Source organism: Melozone crissalis, unplaced genomic scaffold (genome assembly GCF_028551555.1).
Source record: "Melozone crissalis strain CALT ecotype California unplaced genomic scaffold, PUWL_Pcris_2 ptg000019l_1, whole genome shotgun sequence".
Taxonomy (NCBI): domain Eukaryota; kingdom Metazoa; phylum Chordata; class Aves; order Passeriformes; family Passerellidae; genus Melozone; species Melozone crissalis.
In genome coordinates this window covers 15213827-15235628 of record NW_026535797.1, presented here as the reverse complement: position 1 = coordinate 15235628, position 21802 = coordinate 15213827, and the positions used below count along the sequence as shown (strand labels likewise).

At 34.6% G+C, this 21802-nt stretch overlaps 1 protein-coding gene across 2 annotated transcripts in view; it reads right to left on the bottom strand.

Moving 5' to 3' along the window:
- Positions 1–262: 262 nt before the first annotated feature.
- Positions 263–21802, bottom strand: part of KNDC1 (kinase non-catalytic C-lobe domain containing 1) — a 56877-nt gene continuing 35337 nt past the window's right edge. Inside the window, exons 8-30 of one of the 2 annotated variants that reach the window (XM_054276686.1) lie at positions 20812–20883; positions 20648–20709; positions 18298–18456; positions 17892–17969; positions 17176–17266; positions 16843–17005; positions 15901–16745; positions 15651–15795; positions 14046–14137; positions 12227–12624; positions 10294–10387; positions 10085–10182; positions 9597–9808; positions 8190–8303; positions 7639–7786; positions 7215–7394; positions 5955–6170; positions 5560–5642; positions 4140–4290; positions 3627–3749; positions 3463–3522; positions 2698–2855; positions 263–2440 (exon numbers count right to left, since the gene is read on the bottom strand). In XM_054276686.1, coding sequence (XP_054132661.1) covers positions 2209–2440; positions 2698–2855; positions 3463–3522; positions 3627–3749; positions 4140–4290; positions 5560–5642; positions 5955–6170; positions 7215–7394; positions 7639–7786; positions 8190–8303; positions 9597–9808; positions 10085–10182; positions 10294–10387; positions 12227–12624; positions 14046–14137; positions 15651–15795; positions 15901–16745; positions 16843–17005; positions 17176–17266; positions 17892–17969; positions 18298–18456; positions 20648–20709; positions 20812–20883 — 3974 coding nt within the window. In that variant the 3' untranslated portion in view covers positions 263–2208. The remainder of the gene's footprint in view (positions 2441–2697; positions 2856–3462; positions 3523–3626; positions 3750–4139; positions 4291–5559; positions 5643–5954; positions 6171–7214; positions 7395–7638; positions 7787–8189; positions 8304–9596; positions 9809–10084; positions 10183–10293; positions 10388–12226; positions 12625–14045; positions 14138–15650; positions 15796–15900; positions 16746–16842; positions 17006–17175; positions 17267–17891; positions 17970–18297; positions 18457–20647; positions 20710–20811; positions 20884–21802) is intronic. The other variant, XM_054276687.1, reaches the window with a different exon arrangement.

Here is a 21802-nt window from a genome sequence, read left to right as displayed (position 1 = left end):
ATTGGTGGAAACACCCCAAAGTAGTACCATAACTCAATACTATGCATTAATACCAATATAAAGTTTGATATGCTGAAGTACTTACAGAAGACATGAGCTGATTTTTAAAAACTTGTGTAGCACCAGTTATTGTCATAGAATAAACAATATTTTCTAGATGTAGTAACACAGAGCTAAAAAATACATGAGCTAATTCTCATGAGTGCAAAATATAAATGATAAGAAAATTCACAAAAGCAATTTCAAAAGTCTGACTGGTAACTGTATAAAATGAATTTATTAAGATCATGTGATTAGCAAGTCTTGTGGAGTATTTTACATTAGTAAAACTTATGCTACTCAAAATTTTACTGTTGTTCAAAGGCAAGGTGTGGGTTTAAGTGAATGGTAATTTTTAATTGACAAAACCTCAAATAACTACTGACAAAACCAGTTATTTAAAATAAATGCATACAGATAAAATATGTGAAATATATGTCTGAAGATAATGCTAGTATTAACATTCTTAAATCATAAAGGTAGGAGGTAAATATGAAATGTTTTCACATTTGACAATCTTTAGAGGAATAGCAACTTGATTTACTTCCCTAAGGACAAGTCAGAATACTATAATTAATGACATGTTAAACCTACATATAGTAAATAAAATAAATCATATTAAAAGTAGGACAAAGGCAAGAAAACCTTGTTAAGGACTGAGTTCTTCAGTGTTTAAACCAGTAAGAGCCCAAAGTTAGTAGTACTGTATCAGTAAGAAAAAGTAACTGAGTATTTAAAGGAAAGTATTGGCACACCATATTTTTACTGAGGAAGATGAGAGAGGGTTGAGATGTAATATTGCTGTTACTGACAAAGAAAAGGAGAAGCCTTCCTCTTATACATTGAGAAAGCTACAGTTTAGCATGTGCACATGCATTTCTGTCAAACACAACAGTACAACTGCAAAACACCAGACATGTACATGCTCCCATTTCTTACATCATTATCCTTCTCCATCACTAACACTTGATGAGATACTGACTTCATATCTGCCCTTCACTTCTCTCAAAACATTTTCTTTATAATTTTTTTAACACAGTTCTAAGCAAATCAGTTTCAGAACAGTACTTAAGTGTTTCTTACCCTTCCCTACTTCTCATTCAATACTACCACTGCTCCCTCTGGTAGAAATACTTGTATTTTTAACTAATTTTTAGCCTTAACATTCTGGCCCTGCATAAACCTGGGTAGCTCAACAAATTTTCTAGCAATAGCAATGCATTTCATGGCCATTTAGAAGGTCTTGTAAGTATAAACTCTATGAATAGGTTAGCACCACAGTTTTACAAGTTGCAGATCCAAATTTCACATGGTTATCTTCTATTGGACGCTGCTGGAGCACTGTGATCTACAAAAACAACCTCAGGAGCAAAAGCCATACTCAAATGTGCAGACAGACATAAATTGGCAAAGTGACTCATGCCAAATACAGATGAAAAAAGCAATTTCACATTTACTGTCTTCACAATGCCAGGAGTGCAGAAGCAGAGCAACAAATTGGTAATACTTACATTCAGATCTTATTTTCATTTGGAAACATTTTAGTCTGATGACTTTAAAATCAAACTAAAAAAAAAGTTGAATGATAGCATTCCTCTCCTTCCTTGGTAGGAGAAATAGACAGCCAATTATTTATGTCAGTTACAGTTTTTATAATACACAACATAAAAGCAAGACACACCAACAGTTAATGAATAGCAGAGGATCTGTCTTTCTGAATTATATGCACAATGTGACAGGATATAAGTGTACTGTGTTTATATAAAAATAGATTCAACATTTAATGAACTATATTTTGAACTCTCCTAGGCCAACTTGGCAACAGAAGCTGGAATTTTAACTTTTTTCCACAGTATTTTTTAGATATTGGTTTTCAGGCTAATTAATTATTTATGCTAAAGAAGAGTAACAAAATTAATAAGCCTTTTCATCTATACTCTCTTTATCTCTCTTTTTATTCTTTTGATCTGCCATTCAGTTGCCAGTGATTCAAACTTCATTAGTCAGCATTTTATAATTCCATGTTATGAAATACAATAATTTCAACTTGAGAAAGTATCTTATGTCGCTTCACTTAAGTATTTTCTTGGAAGTAGGTCCAGTAGATGAAGCCAAATTAATCCAGTTTTACAGTCTAGACCCAGAATAGAACAGGTGAAACATAAATAATTACTGAAATGTTGCTTTCATCCTGCGCAGGGTGTCCTGAATTTTTCGAGAATGTTTTTCTGCTGGTATCTGATGGAAGTTGGCACAGTTGTCAGCTGCCAAGGCAGAAATGTCTGCATCTTTAAAACGAGTTATTCTTTGTCTGAGGTAAGACTGCAGCTTGAAATCTGGTGCGTATGTATAAGGATTCTCTTGAAAGGCATGAACTTGGCTCACAACTTTTGCAATATTTCTTGTAAAAGAATATGGTAAAAAAGATTAGTTTGTTTTGCTGATGATAAAAACAAAAGCATAAACCAAAAAACAAACCTTAAAGGAAATTCAAAGGCATCCAGCACTTTATTCTATTGTATATATACCTCTAGTTACATGTCTAAACAAATGAAACTATTTGAACTGTTAATTGTGAAATGCTGCATTAGCTCTCATTATCTCATTAGACAATAATAAAAAACATGGGTGATATATGCACATAATTAAAATAATTACCTAAGTTTAGTCCACTTGTGAGCTCCATTTGTCATTGTGAATCCTCCAGTTTCAAGTTGCTGGACATGCATAGCCAAAACATGGGCTGATGGAATTGTTGGAAGAGTTTTGAACCTGTCTCCTTCCATCAGACATAAGCTGTCACTTTTTAAAAACACCTAGTTAAAAAATGCACACAGATTAATCTCACATTAAGTCTTGGGGAAGGTTTTACAAATTCTCCATGTACTTAACACTATCTATTTATTTGCCATGAATATTAATTTCTGGTACTGAAGTTGAAGACAACACTATGAATTCATCTGGTGGCAAACTTTTTAAAGTACACAAATAAAGTAACTTTTATCAAAAGTATTTCATACATAATTTCCATTGTTCTAAATCACAGGCAAAACTGCATTTTAAAATCTCACTATGTTTCAAAATTGTACAGAGCAATAAAAGAATGCCTATAATAAAATAGGCACTTCAGATTTTCCAAAACACATTACAGCTGCAAAGTTTCTGCAGAAATCTTCTAATGCAGTGTAGCCTATCTAATGTTTTAAAATTTGAAATTTTGATTTGTCACACAGGACAAATGTTAAAGAAATACAAAGATTAAAATTTATGTAAACTCTTGGATTAAGAGTAAAAAATCTTCAATCAAATTAAACTCACAATTAAAAGTAATAATTATGGTTTCCACCCTGCAGAGACACTCATTTAAGCAGATCTTGCACCTTCCCCAACCCCAAAGATGTAATTAAGAACTTTATACTATACCTCAACAGCCTTGAGCTCCTCCATTATCTCAGCTACTTTTGCAGGTAGAATTTTCCAGGCCTTACAATAAAACAGAATATATGTATATATTTTTTCACATTAATGTCTATATTGGAACAAGATTATATTAAACAAAATGGTGAGAGAACAGAGTCCCAACTTACTGGCAACTGTCGTACAATAAGATTTTCCAAGCCTGCTAGGATTTGCATTGCAGTAGCAAAATTTCTTTGTTCATAGCAGCATTTTGCTATAAGAAGAAATTTTGATAACAAGCTCACCTGCCGCTGGAAAAAAATTAAGATATAGATAATATACATAGTAAATCTACATAATGAAATTAAATGAAAAGGAAGAAGAGGTATTTCCTTTTCAATTTGTTATCAGAATTGCTGACTGTAATAACATTTCCCTTCACACAGTTTATCCCTTCCTGTCACTCAGGTGTCCTTGAAGAAAGTTTGACCTGTACTCCCTTCAGACAACCCATTTCTTACATTCTGTTAGATTTTGACACCTGCTACTAAAAAGCATCCAAGAGCCTCCTTGTGACAACAAACCAAATTGTTAACTGCCCACTCACAGGTGCATTTCTGGCTATTTCATGCAGGTTTGCTACATAACAAGTCAAATACGTAACTGTTTTGTAGTTAATAGTACGATAAACAATGACAAACCTTAGTTGTGTGACATGTTACAATCTCAGCAGCAACCCAGGTGCTGATACTGTCTGCATTTTTCAACAACTGCAGAAGGTACTGGTCTTGTATGCACTTCGACAGAAAGAGATTACAGACTTTAAGGGAAACTGTCTCAGCAGAAACTGCCCTAAGGAAAATACAGAAAAAAAGGGGCAAAAATAATTCTGACTGATACTGGATTTTTAAAGAAAACCTTGATTGTGAAGATGTCAACTTCTAACCATTTAATATAATTTTGCATTGCTTGGCATCTTGATTTTATACTTCATGACATATGTAGCGAGCCTTGCTACTTTTTCTTCCTTATAATTACAAGGTAAGTACATCTGATACAAAAAAGCATATACAGAATACATTTCTGTACATAAAAACACTTTCGCCACTTTCATTAGTGCATAATAAAACCTCAGCCAATCTGACACAAAATAACAGCCAGAAACCCAAACTCAAGAACTGCAGCCACATAAGAAATTCAACCTGGTATCAAGTGGCACCACACATGTTGATTTCCATGACTGAACCCCAAAATCTGTATAAACCAGGTGATCTAATCTTGGCCATTGAACAACCTGAGTTGCTTTAGATGTTCATTCCCTATCCTTAGAAGCAAAAATCTACCACAGGTAGTGCAATTAACAACTACTAATTAGAAGCAAACTGAATCCACTGAGTATGTAAGAAGCAGACCATCATAAAAATAATTAGGTCTGTGTAGTTGGATGAAAACAATTACTGATGAGCAAATAATTTAAGTAGGTTGGTAATCACTCCAGTAACTATAGGAAAATTCCTGTGTATCTATCTCTGAATACCAATAATTCATCTCCCTAACATACAGAAGGAGCATTGTACAGAGAAGCTGTGGAGTCTCCATCCACCTTCAAAACCCAACTGCACACAACCCTGGGCAACCTGGTCCAGCTGACCTTGCCCTCAGCAGGGTGGTTGGATTACATATCTTGAGAGGTCCCTTCCAACCTCAGCTATTCTGTAAGACTGTAAATGTCTTTGAGATGTTATATACATACACACATTCATGACCACAGATCTATGTCAGAACCCGCAACACTTTTTCCTTGCCAAAAATGAAACTTTCAAGCAACCTCCAATGCAAATTCTTAGCAATAAGAACTTTTAGCCTCAACTCACTTCAGATTTCAAAGAAATCACCTGGGAAATGCGGCCTTCCACATAAATGCCTGTGCATAGGTACATACCTGTATCCACATATGAAATCTCCTGCAATTAAATAACCCATATAAAAAGGCTACCTAGTCTGGAAAAAAAATTATTAAGTATTTAAATTGTTTCTCTGTTTCTGGCTGTATTAAAAGTGCAACACTCTTAGTTATTGTGCATCAACATAATAGAAGTGTAGTTAAAACAAGGAACTTACTTTGGCACAGCAACACATTTGTCTTTAACACCAAGTGCTCTAGAATTAAGGAAGTGTACTGGATGACATTTATTAAATACTTCCTAAACAAAAAAAACCAAGATATATCTGCTGTTAGTTCTAACAGTTCTTTAAAAATGCTTGGGAATAAAAATGACAGAGTATGGTCCTCCTCCCCCACCACCTGCATGAATTATGAGAGGGATCAGAGCCTAAGAATAGCATTAGATATTCTAAATTTCACTGTAGAGGTTTAAGAGAAAAGTTTTAATTCAAAGTCTTATAAAATAGTATGAAATAAGCTTGAAACAAGGTTGGGAAATGATAAAGAAAGAAGAGAAGGAGTAAGAAGATAGATATTATTTGTACCTCCAAATAAGCCTAGACCTTTGTACCTGCTGCAGTAGTGTCAGCTGCCAACAAAGCTGCTGGGCACTGCACTCAATCAAGAGAACTGGTCCCACTTCATCAGCTCTGGCTAAGGAGACTGAGGATTCTTCTGTGAAACCGCTGCAGCAGGGCTTTGGCAAAACTGCTGAACCTGTGTGCAGTTGCTCTCTCTGATACTGTGAAATTGGTCCCATCCCTTTGGATAGCTTCCAGTAGAAGTTCTGTAGAAAAAATAAACTTCTCTAAAACAAACACTAAGTCTCCCCTTGATGTAACTTTCAAGAAAGTGTTAAGAGAAACACCTTTGTGCATGCAAAACTCTTCAACTAACCTTCAAGGTTAGCCCAGAACAAATTGGTTTACTCAACACTGCTATTTTAAGCTAATATAATATGCACAATGGATGAGTCTAAGCAGGAGGCTGCCAGATCTCAATCAACAATCAGTATTTAAAACAAACCTCTGTGTATTCAAGCTTGCTGCCATAAAATATTTTCCTTCTTTTTGCTTAGAATCAAACATCACTTTCCAAGAAACACTTGTTTTTTTCATTCTTTTCCCTTCTTCCATTGTCCATTATCATTATTGTGCAGTGACAGTCAAAAAAGTCCATGCTCCTCTACTCTGTTTGCCCTTTCTTGGCTGAATTACCAGTATACCCATGGAATTGTGCACCTTTATCATGAGGCTGATGTTTAATTCAGCTTGCAAATCATTGATACATTTGACTTCCACATGTTATTTCGGTCACTCTGTAAAGAGATCTGTTTTTGGGAAAAGCCTGCAGTATGTTCTGGTTTCTGGGGCTGTAGAACACAATAAAATAGCAAATACAGACAAAAGTTCAGACAAGTTCTTGCTACAAGCTTTGAAGTTCTAGCAGGGAACCTTGTAGCTCCTGCTGTTTTCTTGTATTTATAGTCTTAAAAAGATGCCTAATAAAAAGCATTAATAGTTGACAAGGGGGCAAAGGTTTCCTAATAACTATGAGTCACATGCTAGTGTCAAGAATGAAGATTTCTATTCTCAAAATTTTGATTATCTGATCTGTGATTACTGAAACAGCTGTCAAGAGTTAAAACTTAAGATTATTGTCATGGTTACAGAACCGTCTGAATCTTACATACTTTCAAAAGAAAATTTAAAATGCAGGTACATAATTCTTACTAAGTAGTTCTGGACTCTAAGTTGCACACTTCTGTTTTTGTCAAAACATAATATATGGAAATGTGTTCCATACACTGCAGTCTGAAGAAAAGACACACCTTTCTGGAAACATCTTCTGAGAGCTTTTTACATAGGGAATGTAATGTTTTTCTTCCTTCCTCACTTTCCTCTTTACATTTGTCCACACCAGAGCACAGATGAGCACTGCCACTTTTCCTGGCAGAGGCGTCCTCGAGCAGTGACAACAAGCGCTCCCCATAGCCATTCAATGAAGCAACCTGGGAATGGAAAATAGGCTAACAGAACACAGAATTCAATTGCCCAGAAATTATAAGCAAGTTGCAATACAGTTGTAAGATTCTTACCTGTCCAAAACCAGACATACTGATCATAGCTGTTAAATACAGCACTATTTTCTTTTATTTAACTGTACTTAGGGCAGCTTTTTGTAATAACTATGTTACATATCCCATAACTGACTTCATTTTTTTTCTTAAAGGATCTACTGAAATTCTGAATTACCTTGGAAGAAATAAATTCTTTTAGGGTATCCAGAAGATCAGTATTTGTTGCAAAGTCTACACTGTAACAGTCTTCAATCCATGCCTGCAGGATGTAGAAACTGCGGTTACATATTTTGGTAAGGGACGTGGAAGGATCCAGGCTTGAACTGGTGAGAAGAAAAAGAAACTTATTGCACTAAAATTGATATCCAATTCCAATTGAAAAATAAGCACTGACAAAACCCACAAGTTTTATTTGGTATTTAATGCAGTATCTTAAATTCTTAATTTTCATGTCTCTAGAATCCATGGCTCTATGGAAACAAAGCTGAGGTTGTAATTACAAGCCATTAGTGGATCACTGGTAAAAATGAGAAGCAGAACTGAGAAGTAAGCACATTGTCAGATGCAGCTCTTGCTCCCATTTTGCTCTCACTTTTTAAGAGAATCTTACAAAAACAAATTTAAAAATTAATTTTAATTAAGTAGGACTGTGGAGGAACAGCTATTTGTTATTGGGAGGAAACTCAATTGGGCTTTGATAATGTTGTTTGTGAGAATTTACTGTACCTGGATAAAGTGCTGCTGATTCTATCAAGAAGAAACTGCAAAAATTCTTCTTGTGTGCAGAAATAGCGAAATGTGTAAAGAAACTGCTGTACATAACCTTCTAAAAAAGCATTTCTGTAAAGCACAAGAAAAACTTCAGACAAGCCAGAACACATCTTCAACTTGCATTCAAGTACAGCAACAGCAAAAAAATCCTCAAAATATCAAGAATAGGCATTTTAAATTCTCAAGCTCTTCATAAAAACTTGGTTCTTTTAAAAATTATTTTTACACATCAACTACTGTGATTGCCAACCCTGAAAGCATAATTTGTTTTATAAAGAGTTTCTCTACTTTCAATCTTGTGAATAACCACTTTGACATTTCTATTATTAAGGCAAGTTGCAATCTAAATAGTATGGAAGAACATATTACTTTTTTTTTTTCTATCATCTAACTTGATGTTGCTTTAAAGCATTTTTATTATAATAAGTGCATAAGTAGATACATTAAGCAAGAAAATATTCCCTGTAGCTCTAATTAGAGGAGTAGTTACTTTAACAGCAGAATACACTTATTATACACATTAAAAACAAGGGCATTTTATTTTTTTATACACACACACTCTCAAGGTCTTTAACACAGGTTAATTCTCTTTTCTCCCTATTGGCTTACAGCTGACCATGGAAATTTGGTTTGATGAATGTGGAGAGTCCAATTCTAAAACATTTCCTTCACTTTGTGCAAAATACTCACTACCAGGAAAAGTAGCACTCAATGTAACTGGGTCTCGAGAGTCAGGATGAACTGGGAGAAGTAGCTGGGAGGACGTTGCTCCCTCTAGAGTGGCACAAGTCTGATGGAGCCTCTGGCAATTTCCATCTTTCACACTATTACAGCTTAGGTACCTTAAAACAACACTGCCCTCACCAGAGCTGAAGGACATCTCTGTCCCCATTTAAACCCTGAGATAAGCCTGCATCTTGATCAGTGCCAAGGACTGGTTATTGGGGCAATAATCTGTAGAAATGAACCTAAACATTTTCATATCCAGACCTTATTAATAAGAATTACCAAATTATATGATTATATGATTATCTGAAGAATTGCTGTACTGCTGGCAGTAACTTAAAGTCTTGATTCCATAGCAACTATCAGAGCAAGTCTCAAGTAAGTCAAAGATTACAAAGTTTAAAATTGCTAGTTTTTTATTTATTATCAAATACTTTTAATGAAAGCCAGCTGATCTTTTGACATTTTCATCTCCATTTCTGTAAATGACTGTTCACAGAAACAACACAAACTTGATAGAAGAGAGGAGAATTTATTAAATGTTGAGTAACTAGGATTCAGCACAGAAACAAGTTTTTCCTGATTTAGCAACTATGCTTCAACCCACTCCCAATTTATGTGTAAAATATATTATACCTAGAATATAAATAAGCCATTAAACCAAGTGGTGTACCGGCCTGCAGAACTCTCACTCCATTTTGATTGTTACACTGGTGTTTCTCTGTGTTATAGTAAAGCAGCAATGATGATTCATCCATGGGTGCCATGTCCACGGTGTCAGCTTTCCCATTGTGAATGACTGTAGGCAGCACATAGGATTCCACACCCCACTGCTCTGCATACATCATCTGCTCAAAGAAGCAAGGCCATGATAAAACAAGAAGTTAGCGAGGTAAAGTCACACAAAATCCAATCAATTTAAAGACAAATTGCATTTCATACAAATAATTTTTTTTCTTTTTAAGCAACACTAGTAGAAATTACCTTTAATAATTCTTTTGGGTCTTAATTTGGCAGTTTGACACAAACCATTTCAAATTTCATACAGTGATCTGAGCAGCCAGTTACATGGACGCAGTAATGAAATGACAAATGAAGCACAAGTGAAATAAAGTCTGACTTGCCTGCACATATTTCTTTACCAGTTCAAGAAACTGCACTTTTGATTTCATCTCCTGTAGCTGTCCTCTCAGTTTGGGTAACATAGATTTAGTTTCAGGACCTTTAGATTTAAAATACATGGCATAAGAACATCAATGATTCAGATTTACAGAGCAGGTCCTTAAAAGCATCATGCAGCCATTTTATTACTGGCAAGTTGCTGTAATCTTACTTTTGCTTCTTCTTTCTTTCTGCAATAGTTTCTGGTAAAACTTTATGGTCTTCCTGTAATTTTTTGTCTCCATCATTAGTAATTGTTCTAGTTCCTATTTAAAAAGAAATAGGATTCTATTCAGAATTTAAAGCAGAAGGCAGTTCCGGTAAGAAAGTAAAGTTTTAGAAGAGAATTATTTTGTATGAGGAAAAAGAATATCCAAAGAGACAAGAATATTTTATTAACAAGGAATAACTACCTTTCACATCTGTGTTTACAGGCAAGATACAGGAGTTACCTGTTCCCAGAAAAGAATTAGTGATGTCACAGTTTTACAAGTTAAGAACTGGAGCACGTTTGTGTATGATCAGACTGTGTGGAAGTTTGTTTGAATTTGTTCACATAAATATGCCTTTAGTTATAATTGCACTTATCTTGTTGTTTTCAAGAGTATTTTTAAAACCTAAAATCAGAAGTAATCCAGAATTAAAATTTGTTTGTTCTGAATTTAGTGCAGACCCTAGAAACACTTTAAACAGCTGACCTATATTTGTAGCAAGAACTGAAAGTCTGACTGAAATCAATGGCTTTTAAAGAAGTATAATTACATTATATTATACAACCAGGTCAGAAGGCAGACAAGAGAGATGCTCTAGAAATAAAGGACATATAAATTTCAAAGTACAACTTTCATATTTTCTATTTATGTATTTCACAAAATTGAAAAAAATGAAACTAAATATCTATAGAATTATGTAACTTAAGCAATGAGTAGAAATTAAAGTATGTCAGGCCCCTCAAAATATACACATTTAAAAGCAAACATTTGCATTTATAATTGTTTGCATATCAAAGGTTTCATTAAATTACCAGCCAGTAAAAATGGGCCATCCACTTTGAGTTCAGCTTCTCATTTATTATGAAAAAACAAACATGATGTATGTTGTGCTTTATAAAAGAGGTGACTTTTGCACTTGGGTCCTAAGTTAACTACCAGTGACCCAGTTACATGAAATAGCATTTTAAATGCAGTAAGTTCACGGAATGCAGGAGACAACTCCCACAAGCAGAGTGATCAGAAAACACACAGCTCAGAGCTAACATATCAAACAACAGATTGGTAAATAGGTTAGCTTTAATGGGATGGACTTGCTAGAAATTAATTTGAGCTTAAGAAAAATCTGTCACTGTTTTTCAGAAAAGCTCAAAAGGTTTAACAACACAGTTCATTAGCACAGAGTCATAAAAGCCCCTTGGATTTTTAAAGAGGTACTCCTACAGAGGCATTGCTTAGAGAACAGGGGAAGCACAGGAAAGCTGTTACCCAGATTCTAATTGGAAGCTGCTTGCTTTTACTTCAAGGTCTGCTTTTGCTTCAACAATTAAAACAAAATCAAGGTGATTAAGAGACTATGTAAACAGAAAGGAAATCAGAAGGAATGACCATTTGGAATCTGGGGACAAAGTAGTTCGTCCCCTAAAAAATCTGGGGATTTGCAAGAGTAGCAATGGTGAGTAGCAATGAAATCAGAGGCAAATTCCCTGTCTATTTCACAACATTTTCCAATTAACATAGATCTAGAGTATAAAAACTTTTTATAAAGCTCTATGCCTGTGATGTGCTGCAGTCACAGTCATTCTTGGCTCTTTCCTACAGTATCACCATCATGGGGTTGGTGCAAAGGGCAGACAGTGCTTTTCCAGTCAACTTTAAGAGCAGAAAATGGGTTGTAGATTGGTGATTGCACATTTGTGTCAGCGTGCTTTATTTTGGAATACTACACCTCTCCTGTGGTTTATCACCAAGATATGAGAAATCCTGAGAATTTTAAACTGCTGAAGAGTCAATATTAGAAATGAAATGGTGTTTTGATTCACTATAACAGAACACATTTTATCACACTTTTAACCAGCAAGATGTAACTTAAGGATTTAAAATCAATGTACTCACCACTTTTTTAGCATCTATATTTTGTGACTCACTTGATTTCTGCTTTCCAAGGTTTTTCAAGTAACTATGAACTTCTGAATCAAAACATTCAGCTCCATAAAATGCACTGCTCCAACCAGGACTACAGCCACAAAAGTCAGGTAGATTGGGAGATGCCAGGTAGGTGTTTCCAGCTGTCTTTATCATGGCCTGCTCCTCTGAACTTATATTTTCTTCCGCAAAGCCTGGACCACAGCCATTGCTTTGCAAATATTGTTGCTCTTTTGCTATGGGGATTGTACTCTGCAGAATCAATTCTTTTTTGATATCATCCAAAGGTGACTCATCAAAATCCTTTTCAACTAATGATGTTTTTACCACAGGCTCAGCCTTCACATCGAAGTCTGCTTCCCCTTTTCCTAAAGAAGGTGTATAGGGGAAAATAAATAATGGTCATGTGCTGTAATGCGTGCTTTATTGAGCTTAAACATGACACATACAAAACACTATTATGAGACTACGTAGTGGGTTTAGATGCTTATTGTGACTTTTCATTTTTCTCTCAACTACAGATTGTGAAATGATAAAGGTTAAAAACATTTCAGAACTATCAAGCAATAGTTTAACAATAAATTTCTGAAAAGCACAAAATATTTTCCATGCATGTGCAAGAAGCATTTAAACAACACCGAGAAACTTTAAACCAGAAGTTAAATATGTCAGACCTAAGCACACATTAGTAAAATGTTTAGCTTTTGAGGTTTTTTGCATCTGTAAGCCTTGAAGCTTTTATTCCATACAGAAAGGGCAAGAATACTTGATATAGCCAATACATGTTAAACTTTCTACTCCTACAGGACTCAATCCATTGAGTTATCATGGGACATTTTTTCAGTTGTAGCATCTACTACCAGCCTTCAGGGACTGAGGTGACAGTCAAAGGTCGGTATAATGTTGACAGGAGCATTTACACCTGCCAGAAGTCTCCCTTTTCACTTGAGTAACCCTCCAGGGCTTAGATTTGCCACCTTGGAGTCAAACAAAGCTTATTTCCTGGTGCAAGGAAATCACACACTCCATGGTAAAGTCTGGCTCTACATTTGCAATCATTCTGAGATAAAATGCAAAACTGTAATATTGAACAATAGCAGCCAAGTGAAAAATTGCAAATTTATGTTTTGCAATAAAAATGAACAATACAAGTGTATAAGCCCTTCTGTAAAGTACAGCTATTTTCACTTTGCTCAAAACAGAGAAGTAACCAAGTTCAAATGCTGAAATTTGGATGAACTATCTTGAAAAAAACCTCACACTGGTAAAACAGCAACCAAATAGAAGCTGTCCATCAATGCACTATGCCTAGAAAGGGTAATAGTTTTGTTATATTAGGATTCACCAGTCCCAGCTCAGTTTGAGTTCAGTTACTGAAAGATAGATATTTTGTAAACTTTCAATCACAAAGTGCGTCAGGAGAAATGTAAAACCCAAACTTAAGAAGTATAAATAAACAATCCACTTATACAGTAGACACTAAAATATCTACTCAAACACAAGAAAACCACACACAGCAGTTACCATCCTTAGGGTTTTCAACAGAGACATCTGTTTAAATGAAAGTAAGTTAATGACATCCCACAAAATAACATTGGGTCATATGTAAGCTTTATATAAAAGATACTTATGTTCTTAAGGCATTGATAATGTTCAGATTCAGTGAAAATGTCAGTAACTGTCATAGCAGAGTGCTTTCCTGAGGACACAAGCAAAGTGTCTCAAAGCTTCTGACACTGATAGATTCCCAGCACTGACAAAGATCTACAAACATGAAGTCCCTTCTCACCCTCTGTCTGATCACTGCTTGCCAAACAGCTTTCAGATTTCTTCACATCTTGGAACATATTGTTGCATTTTGCTTCATCTGCCTCAGTTATGCTGAAAATACAAGGAGACTAGGAAAAATTAATATTTCCTATACTTTTATATTTACATCAGTAAAATGAGATCTTACAAGTGACTCTATCATGCACATAAAAAGTTTCATAGCATTTATCTAATTCCTAAAGTTTTCATGTTCAGCTGCAGTTGTTATGAGAAAAAAATGTTCAAATGGCTATTCAAGCACAGTAAGATAGAGGTTTTCCTGTACAGCATTTGGCAAAACTTCAACAGAAGGATCAGAGCACACACAGACAGAAGGCATAACTACAGGCTGCAGGTAGTGGGTTTTTCACTCAGGATTCAACCTCTGGATAAAACTGACTCTAAGTCATCCCTAGTTAGAATCATAATCTTAAATCAAAGAAGCTAACACTGAAAAACTGCTGTAGTATTTGTCAAACTAATGTTCAGTAAGCAGTGTCGAGAGATATTTTAAGACAGGCCCTGCATGTGATGTGAAAGCTAGACCTGCATTTTTCTCTGGATAATAAATTATGATCTCTCACTGTCAAAAGCTACTTTGTAACAGAAGTTCATATACAGGATAACCCTTCATACATCTCAGTAATTCAGCTGCAACAGCTCAGGTGTCTCCTACCATATCTGACCTTTGGGGAACTAAGGGCCTAACTTCCAACCAATTTTCAATATCTCCTTAAAAATCCCAACTCAAATGGGAAGTAGGCCAGTATACCAAGGTTGGGTATTTGGAGGTCATAATCTATTATCCCTGAAATTCGCTATAAGGATTACACATCTTTCAACAGTGAAGTTTTTCTAAACTGTATCTACGAAGCTTCTTTGTCAAAACTTGAAATTTCTAGTTTCAAAAACCCCCAAATTAACTTTGACATAAATTGGTTACATTTTTCAACAGTCTTCAGCAAGACACTTTTACAAAAGTGTGCAACATTCGGAGGCTGCAGTAAAACAAGAATTTAAAAATTCTTTTTCAGGTAGATACATATGTCATTGAAAATTAATAAGACGAATAAGAAATAAATTTAGCTGGGTTTTGTCACTAATCAGGGTACTTATAAAACACTGAGTCAAATTAAACCAGTTAAACAAAATATTTCTAGAAAAGCTAAATTAATTTCCTCTTTCTTGGGTGTGATTAGAACACATGATGTATAAAGAACTAATACCAAACAGAATAAACAAACTGGACAGTAAGAACAATATATTTCTGATTAAACAGTCTCCTTCTAACAGGACTATGAAGCTCTCCATCAATGGCTATAATTGATCAAAATTGGGTTTCCGTGACTCAGATATCCTAAGATGGAGTTACAGAAAAGGGTGGTAGAAACTATTTTTAACTGAACCATTAAGCATTATTTGCCATGGAGAAAGCTTTGAAAACCCTCAAACTGTGAAATGAACAGTGTACAGGAGACCAGCACACACACCTGAAGAAAAAACGTATATTCTTTCCTGCTTCTATGAAGTAGGGATAAAAGCATTAAATTCAAATGTAAGCAGGTCAAAGTTGAAAAACACCTACCATAAATGTGAAGATCTTCTTCCATTTACTACCTGATAGAGATTCTCCAGTAACTTTTCATCCCAGTAGAGGTCACAAAACTTCTCACAAATTCTATCAGAGAACATACCAAACTTAATTCCCTTTAAGTTTAAAATGAAGTTACCTTGTTTAAAATAAAAAGAACAGAAACAAACAAAAGAGGAAAAAAAATTAATAGCAATGTTCTTACAAATCAATGATAATAACATACAGAAGAAAACGCACATACCCATATCAAAAACTTCAGCTCCATTCTCTAAATAACCATCAAATGCAAACTCCTCTTGTATAAGATGAATCACTTCCTGGAGTAAAGTGTCATTTGTTGTGTTCTGATGGGGCAGGACTTCATCATCAAAGAAATTACAGCTGTCTTTGCTCACTGAAGTACATGATGTGTCTTCTTGTTCAGTGAAAAAACTGTCTATGCTGGTAGCACACTCAGTTTCTTGGCAGTTGGTTTGAATAACTGGGCTACTTTTATCAAAGTGGTTCTCTGTATTAGCAGTCTCATGACTTTGCACATTGCAAAGGGAGGCATCATTTTCTGCTTGCATGCTCATTTTATAACTTGCAATAGTACTTGAAAGTAGCACTGGCAAACTGTGATAGCAATCATAAGCAATTCTTGAGCGAAGAGGCTTATTTGGTATTTGCTCTGATACAGCCAAATGTACTGGGACAAATGTCAGAACTCTTTTCTCTGAGTCCTGTTTGAGAATGATGTTATTTATGTGAAGAAAATTAGGAGATGTAGGAAAAGCCGAAGAGCTGGAGGGATCTTCGGATAAAAAGCTCTTCTCTTGTAGAGCATGTGAGCAATCAGATGGTGATGGTAATGTAACTGTAGAAGCAAACGTATTGTCTGAGTTTTGCTCTTCTGAAGACATCTGGAATGAGTGGCTTGGAACTTGTAAGTCACACTCAGGTGTTTCAGGAACAGTTTCAACTACACCTGTATCCTCAATATCACAGCTTTTGGAGTCGTCTATGTACCCTGATTTGTTGTTGTTCATATGTTTTTCTTTCCTTGTCTCTTTCTTGAATTGGTCAAAAACTGGTGTTGGAACATCTCTGAAAAAAAAAACCCAAAGAATTTTTAAAGGAAAATTCAAATAGATTTAGCAATGACATTTAATCTTTAACTTATTCTGCTTTAGGATATACTAACTTTGTTATATTTGCATCTTGTTGCAAAATAATAGGCTTAAAGTGAGTTGCAGGAGAGGTGAATGCAACAGGTAATGTTGCTTTCTCACAATTTAGTGAAATCTGGCATGGTACTGGTCCTTTAACTGCCACAAGTTTACTTTCACTGGTAAAAGGCACAAATCCTAAAAGCAAAAACACAGAAAGATGATCAATATGTAAAATATAAATGTAAAGTAAGTAACAATTAATTTACATAGAAAAACAATTGCATATTGGACTGAGAAAATCTTACAAGAAGAACTGAACTAGAGAGTATTCACCAGAGTAAACATGTCAGAGCCTGACTGCTTACCTGGACTTGACTCTGAAGGGTCCATTTCATGTTTCTCATTTTTAAATTCAAAAGTGCTGTGATCTTGAGACAAGACTTCTTCCTCAACAGCCTAACAATAAACATTGAAGCCCAAATTGATGTTATTAGCATTTTCTTTTTACAAATTCTGCTCAGCACATTATTTAAAAAAACCCAATCCTCATACACACCTTGAATATTGCAACAACCTAGTCATGCCAGGGTGAGGAATTAAAAAAAAATTACATACAGAAGTCTAAGGACTAGTAGAACTGTTTAGAAATCTTGATAACTTGGTACTCAAAGTTTATTCAAAACTCAGTTCCATGGATTGACTGAATCTTGTGTGCATTATAGAAACACATTTGAAACACAAACAGAACCCAACAATTATATATTAATTTTTTCTGTGGGGTGGTAAATAAAAAGAGAGATTATGAAATTAGTTACTTGTTCTTCACCCATACAGACTGTGGAGTCAGAGCATCACAATCTGCAAAGGAATCACTCTAACAGCAAGAACTAGGAAAAGGCAATACTTACAGACTACTTGAAAATACATTAAAAAAAACCCAAACCAAAACAACCAAAAAAATCACACCAACAAAACCAAACCCAAAATCTAGCTGCACTTGCAGGCAACAAAATCTTACTGGAATACGTTTACAGAATTAATTGAGAAAACATACAAAATTAAAGAAAGGTGGCACTCTTACCTTAAAGATGGGTTTACCCAATAATGTCAAAATACTTTTACTGTTTACACCTTGTTCAAGTAAATAATGATTGCATGTCTAAAAAAAAAAAATTGCAATTTTCAGTCAGTAAATAAGTTTTCAATCAAGTGAGGTATTCTTGGACAAGGACAAAGTCAAGATAGTCAATTAGAAGTAATCTAAGTTCAGGAAGTCTTATGAAGCTTCTCCAAGTTCAAGTACCTTGATAATTTCAATATAAATTAAAAACACGCCCCTCTGTGTCCCTAAGGAGGTAACTTTAAAAACAAAACCCAAAGTGACTGGTTATGATTTAATTAGATATCAGTATATTACAAGTATTAAGCTATTATTTTGCTTTTAAAAATACTAAAATGAGACTTTAGACACAACTAAATCTAGTAACCTTAATTGCAGCAGTTAGAGAAGGCCTTTCTTCAGGGTTTTTTCTTGCCATATCCAGAAGCAGTTTTTTAAATTTTCTTGGCAATACTACTTTGTGACTCAGTGGAACACTGTATTTTGCCGCCATCCACAGAACTGCAGCAACACCATAAACACAGACCTATTGGTATAACATAAGAGACAAGAAAGATTTGAACAGACTAAAAAAAGCCTCCACTTCAAAAACAATTCCAGCAAATTATCCAAACATTTCCCCTATTTCCTGCCAAAAAGAAAAAAACTTACTAGAGTTTTTAAGTACAGATTACATTTGGCTTTTGAGGGTGCTGATGAAAATCCCAGCCCACTTTAAATTCTAGTTGTTTTGCATGCAGGGCCAAAAAACAGCAGCTATTTTTCTACTGTTGGAGTAACAGACATTAATTGTCTTATTCTTTACCTAAGAAAAATGTATTTTAGAACCATTTTGAAGAATTCCTTTCTCATGTAAAAAGATTGCTGCAAGCTTCAGAGTTCTACCATAAAATGTGGCCAGCTGCAATTTACTTAAAAAAGGTCATGATAATTCAGCAAGTAAGTGGCACACAGTAATTACACACTAGCTAGCACAAGTCATATTTTATAGAGAAGATTACACCTGTCAGAAGAATGAGGCACTGCATATTTATTTTAGCAATTATTGTGCTACCTGCAGCTAGACCAATTGAAGTTGCTCCAACGAGGGACCTTGAAAAGGACTTGGTCTTTACCAGCTTTCTTGTTTCGTTTGAAGAATTACAATTTTCAGAGTCAGATTTAGTCCACTTAATGCTTAGTTTCCATATGTTAGCATGTACTACAAATGCAATTTTAAGAAATTTAAAGTACCACACTATACATTGCCTCTGAAAGATATTACAAAAGCTGAATGGACAGAACCATAAGCACAGTAGAAAACAATGTGTTCTCATTAAACAATGTTTTCTGGCACTCTTTTGAGCAAAGTGAACAGCAATGAACAAAACATAACAAGTAAGCTCACTACAGACAAAATAGTTCAATTTTTTTAATAGTTCCATTTGAACCATTGAACAAAAGCTACTAATAGGTACAAAATCACCTGGAATGGAGAAAGCAACTCAATCAAAACAAAAATAATTTTCTTCCCCTTAGGTTTAGAACTCCAAGATTACCCTAAATTTATTTAGGAAAGACATGCCATCCAAGCCATCAGAACCTTCAAAGAAAGTTCTTTTTACTGTTTTTGTGACTGACACTACACAGATTCACTCCCATACCATAAATTGAACTGAATGTTTATAACTAGAAAGTTATACAGCCATCAGGAAAAAGGCAAAAAACCCCATCAGCTTATTCTATATGTAATAGAATAATTGTTGTAGAAAAACAAGGAAACAGATTACTTTTGATATTCTAAAGAAAACAAGTCACAAAGACTTTAGGATTATTAATTTCTACTGTCTGGTGAAACTGCTGTATTATATTTCAGGGTTAGTTTAAGCTTCTGAAGCCTTTGAAAAACCTGCACATTGGATCAAAGCAGTTTAAGAAATCAAGCAAAGATATAAAAATATTTTCTAGTTACAGATAGTTTTACAGAAAATTGAATGTTTTTAGTAGATTTTTATGAGCTTTTATTTTCTGATTCATGATTACTATGCCTAATTCCACAGAACTCATGTGATACAAGGCACATATCAATTAACCTTTTTTCTTGCTACAAAACAGAAAGGTACTGTAAATTCTCTTCCCCTGATTTTTAAGATCACCGTGGTACAGTTTGCAATTCAAAAGTAGTTGCAGTGGAGACACATTCACCTGCTATTTGACATTTTTATTATCTTTGTTCTAAAAGCTCCTTATCTATGGTTTTTATCTATAGGGAAAAGCTCTAAAAAAACTATATTGGAAAAAGACATCATTCATAATATTTCCAAAGTAAAAACATACTGATAATGATATTTTTATCCAGTCTTCTAAGTGTGAATAATGCTTGGGCTTTTGCCCAGATAGTCTAAGTTAATGATCTTACTGTGACCTTCAGAATGTGAAAAAATGACTTAAAAGACTTTAGCAGTCTGTCTTACTGCTAAAAAACTGAAAATAATTAAGTCTCATGGAAAACCATCAAATAGAAGATTTTTGGCAGTTATTCCAAGAATCCTGGAAGGAAAAATTATAGAAGCAACTGATTTCATGAGAGATCAATATATCGAAAAAAGCCTCACAGAAAACATTGGGAGAAATATTAACACAATCTTAGAAGAGTTTAGCTTTCTTCTCCAACTAGCAGAGGGATAAAATTGTCCTTTGATAAAGTACAAAGCAATCTACATAACCTACCACATTACCTTCTCAGTATCCACATCCTCTTCTTCAATTTCAGGAGCTAAATAAAATACATCACAAGATTCTAAACGAGAAAAGAAATCAGAAACAAAAGGTAAGATGCTTGCTTTCTTCTCCACTTCCCCTGAAAAGAAATAAAAGCTGAACTTGCAATCTCTTATTTTACCTCCAGCTTTTGGAGCAGCAAAGAGGATCCTTCCATGGCAGTCAATCAGCACAGAGTCCAAACATAAGACCACTGCAAAAAAACCCCAAAAACCACAAAAGGGCAAGGCATAATAAGTATCTGTTCTTGTAGCTATTTAGCACTAAAAAAAGTAAATAATTGTATCAAAGAATTTACAGTGTCAGAAATTACCCTAAAATAAATGATGCTTTAAATAACATTTATGCTAGAACAGACATAAGCCAATAAAAAGACAAAAGAGACAATAGCTGGGTAATTACCCAAGGCAATTTCTGCAGAACAAAGACAAGAAGTGGAAAAAAACCCTGGAAATTTATTCTCTTTATATCCAGCATTGAAAAGGAAGGACAAGAAAGAAACAAAACCAAACAAAAATATAAATACAATAGGAAGATATACTCTAGACTTCTCACAAGGTACCAATAAAAGATAGTCAATTTATCTAAGAATTTAAGTCTCCTCTTCTCCTCCTTCAATCCCACAAAAATAGAGGGTCACCATCTGGAGAAAGCTGACACACAAGTGGCCAGATCCAAAACTCCTCTAGGTGCAACAGGATATAACACCCAGTTTTTCACAAATAGTTATAATCACACTTTCTCAGTGAAGAAATGTTACATAGGCCAGTATTTTCAAGGCCATAAAATTTTCCATTGTTAAAAACGAAATAATGGACTACTAAAACTATTTTAAATCTGAGGTCTTCAGGAACTTAACATTAGGAGAAGGAGATAATTTCCTATAAATTTGGTGTTGAAAATCTTGTGACAAAACTGTGACTATCTGTTTGTTAACTTCAAAGGACATTTTAATTAAACATGTTTTAATATATTAAGCCAACTAGCCAGTAAGTAGTTCTCTTGCAGACCAACTGTAGTCCTCTATTTCTAGACTAACATTTAATGAACTGTTTTCTTATTAAAAACAAAATACTGGAAGAATAGATTCTTAAATTGAATAAGAGATTAAA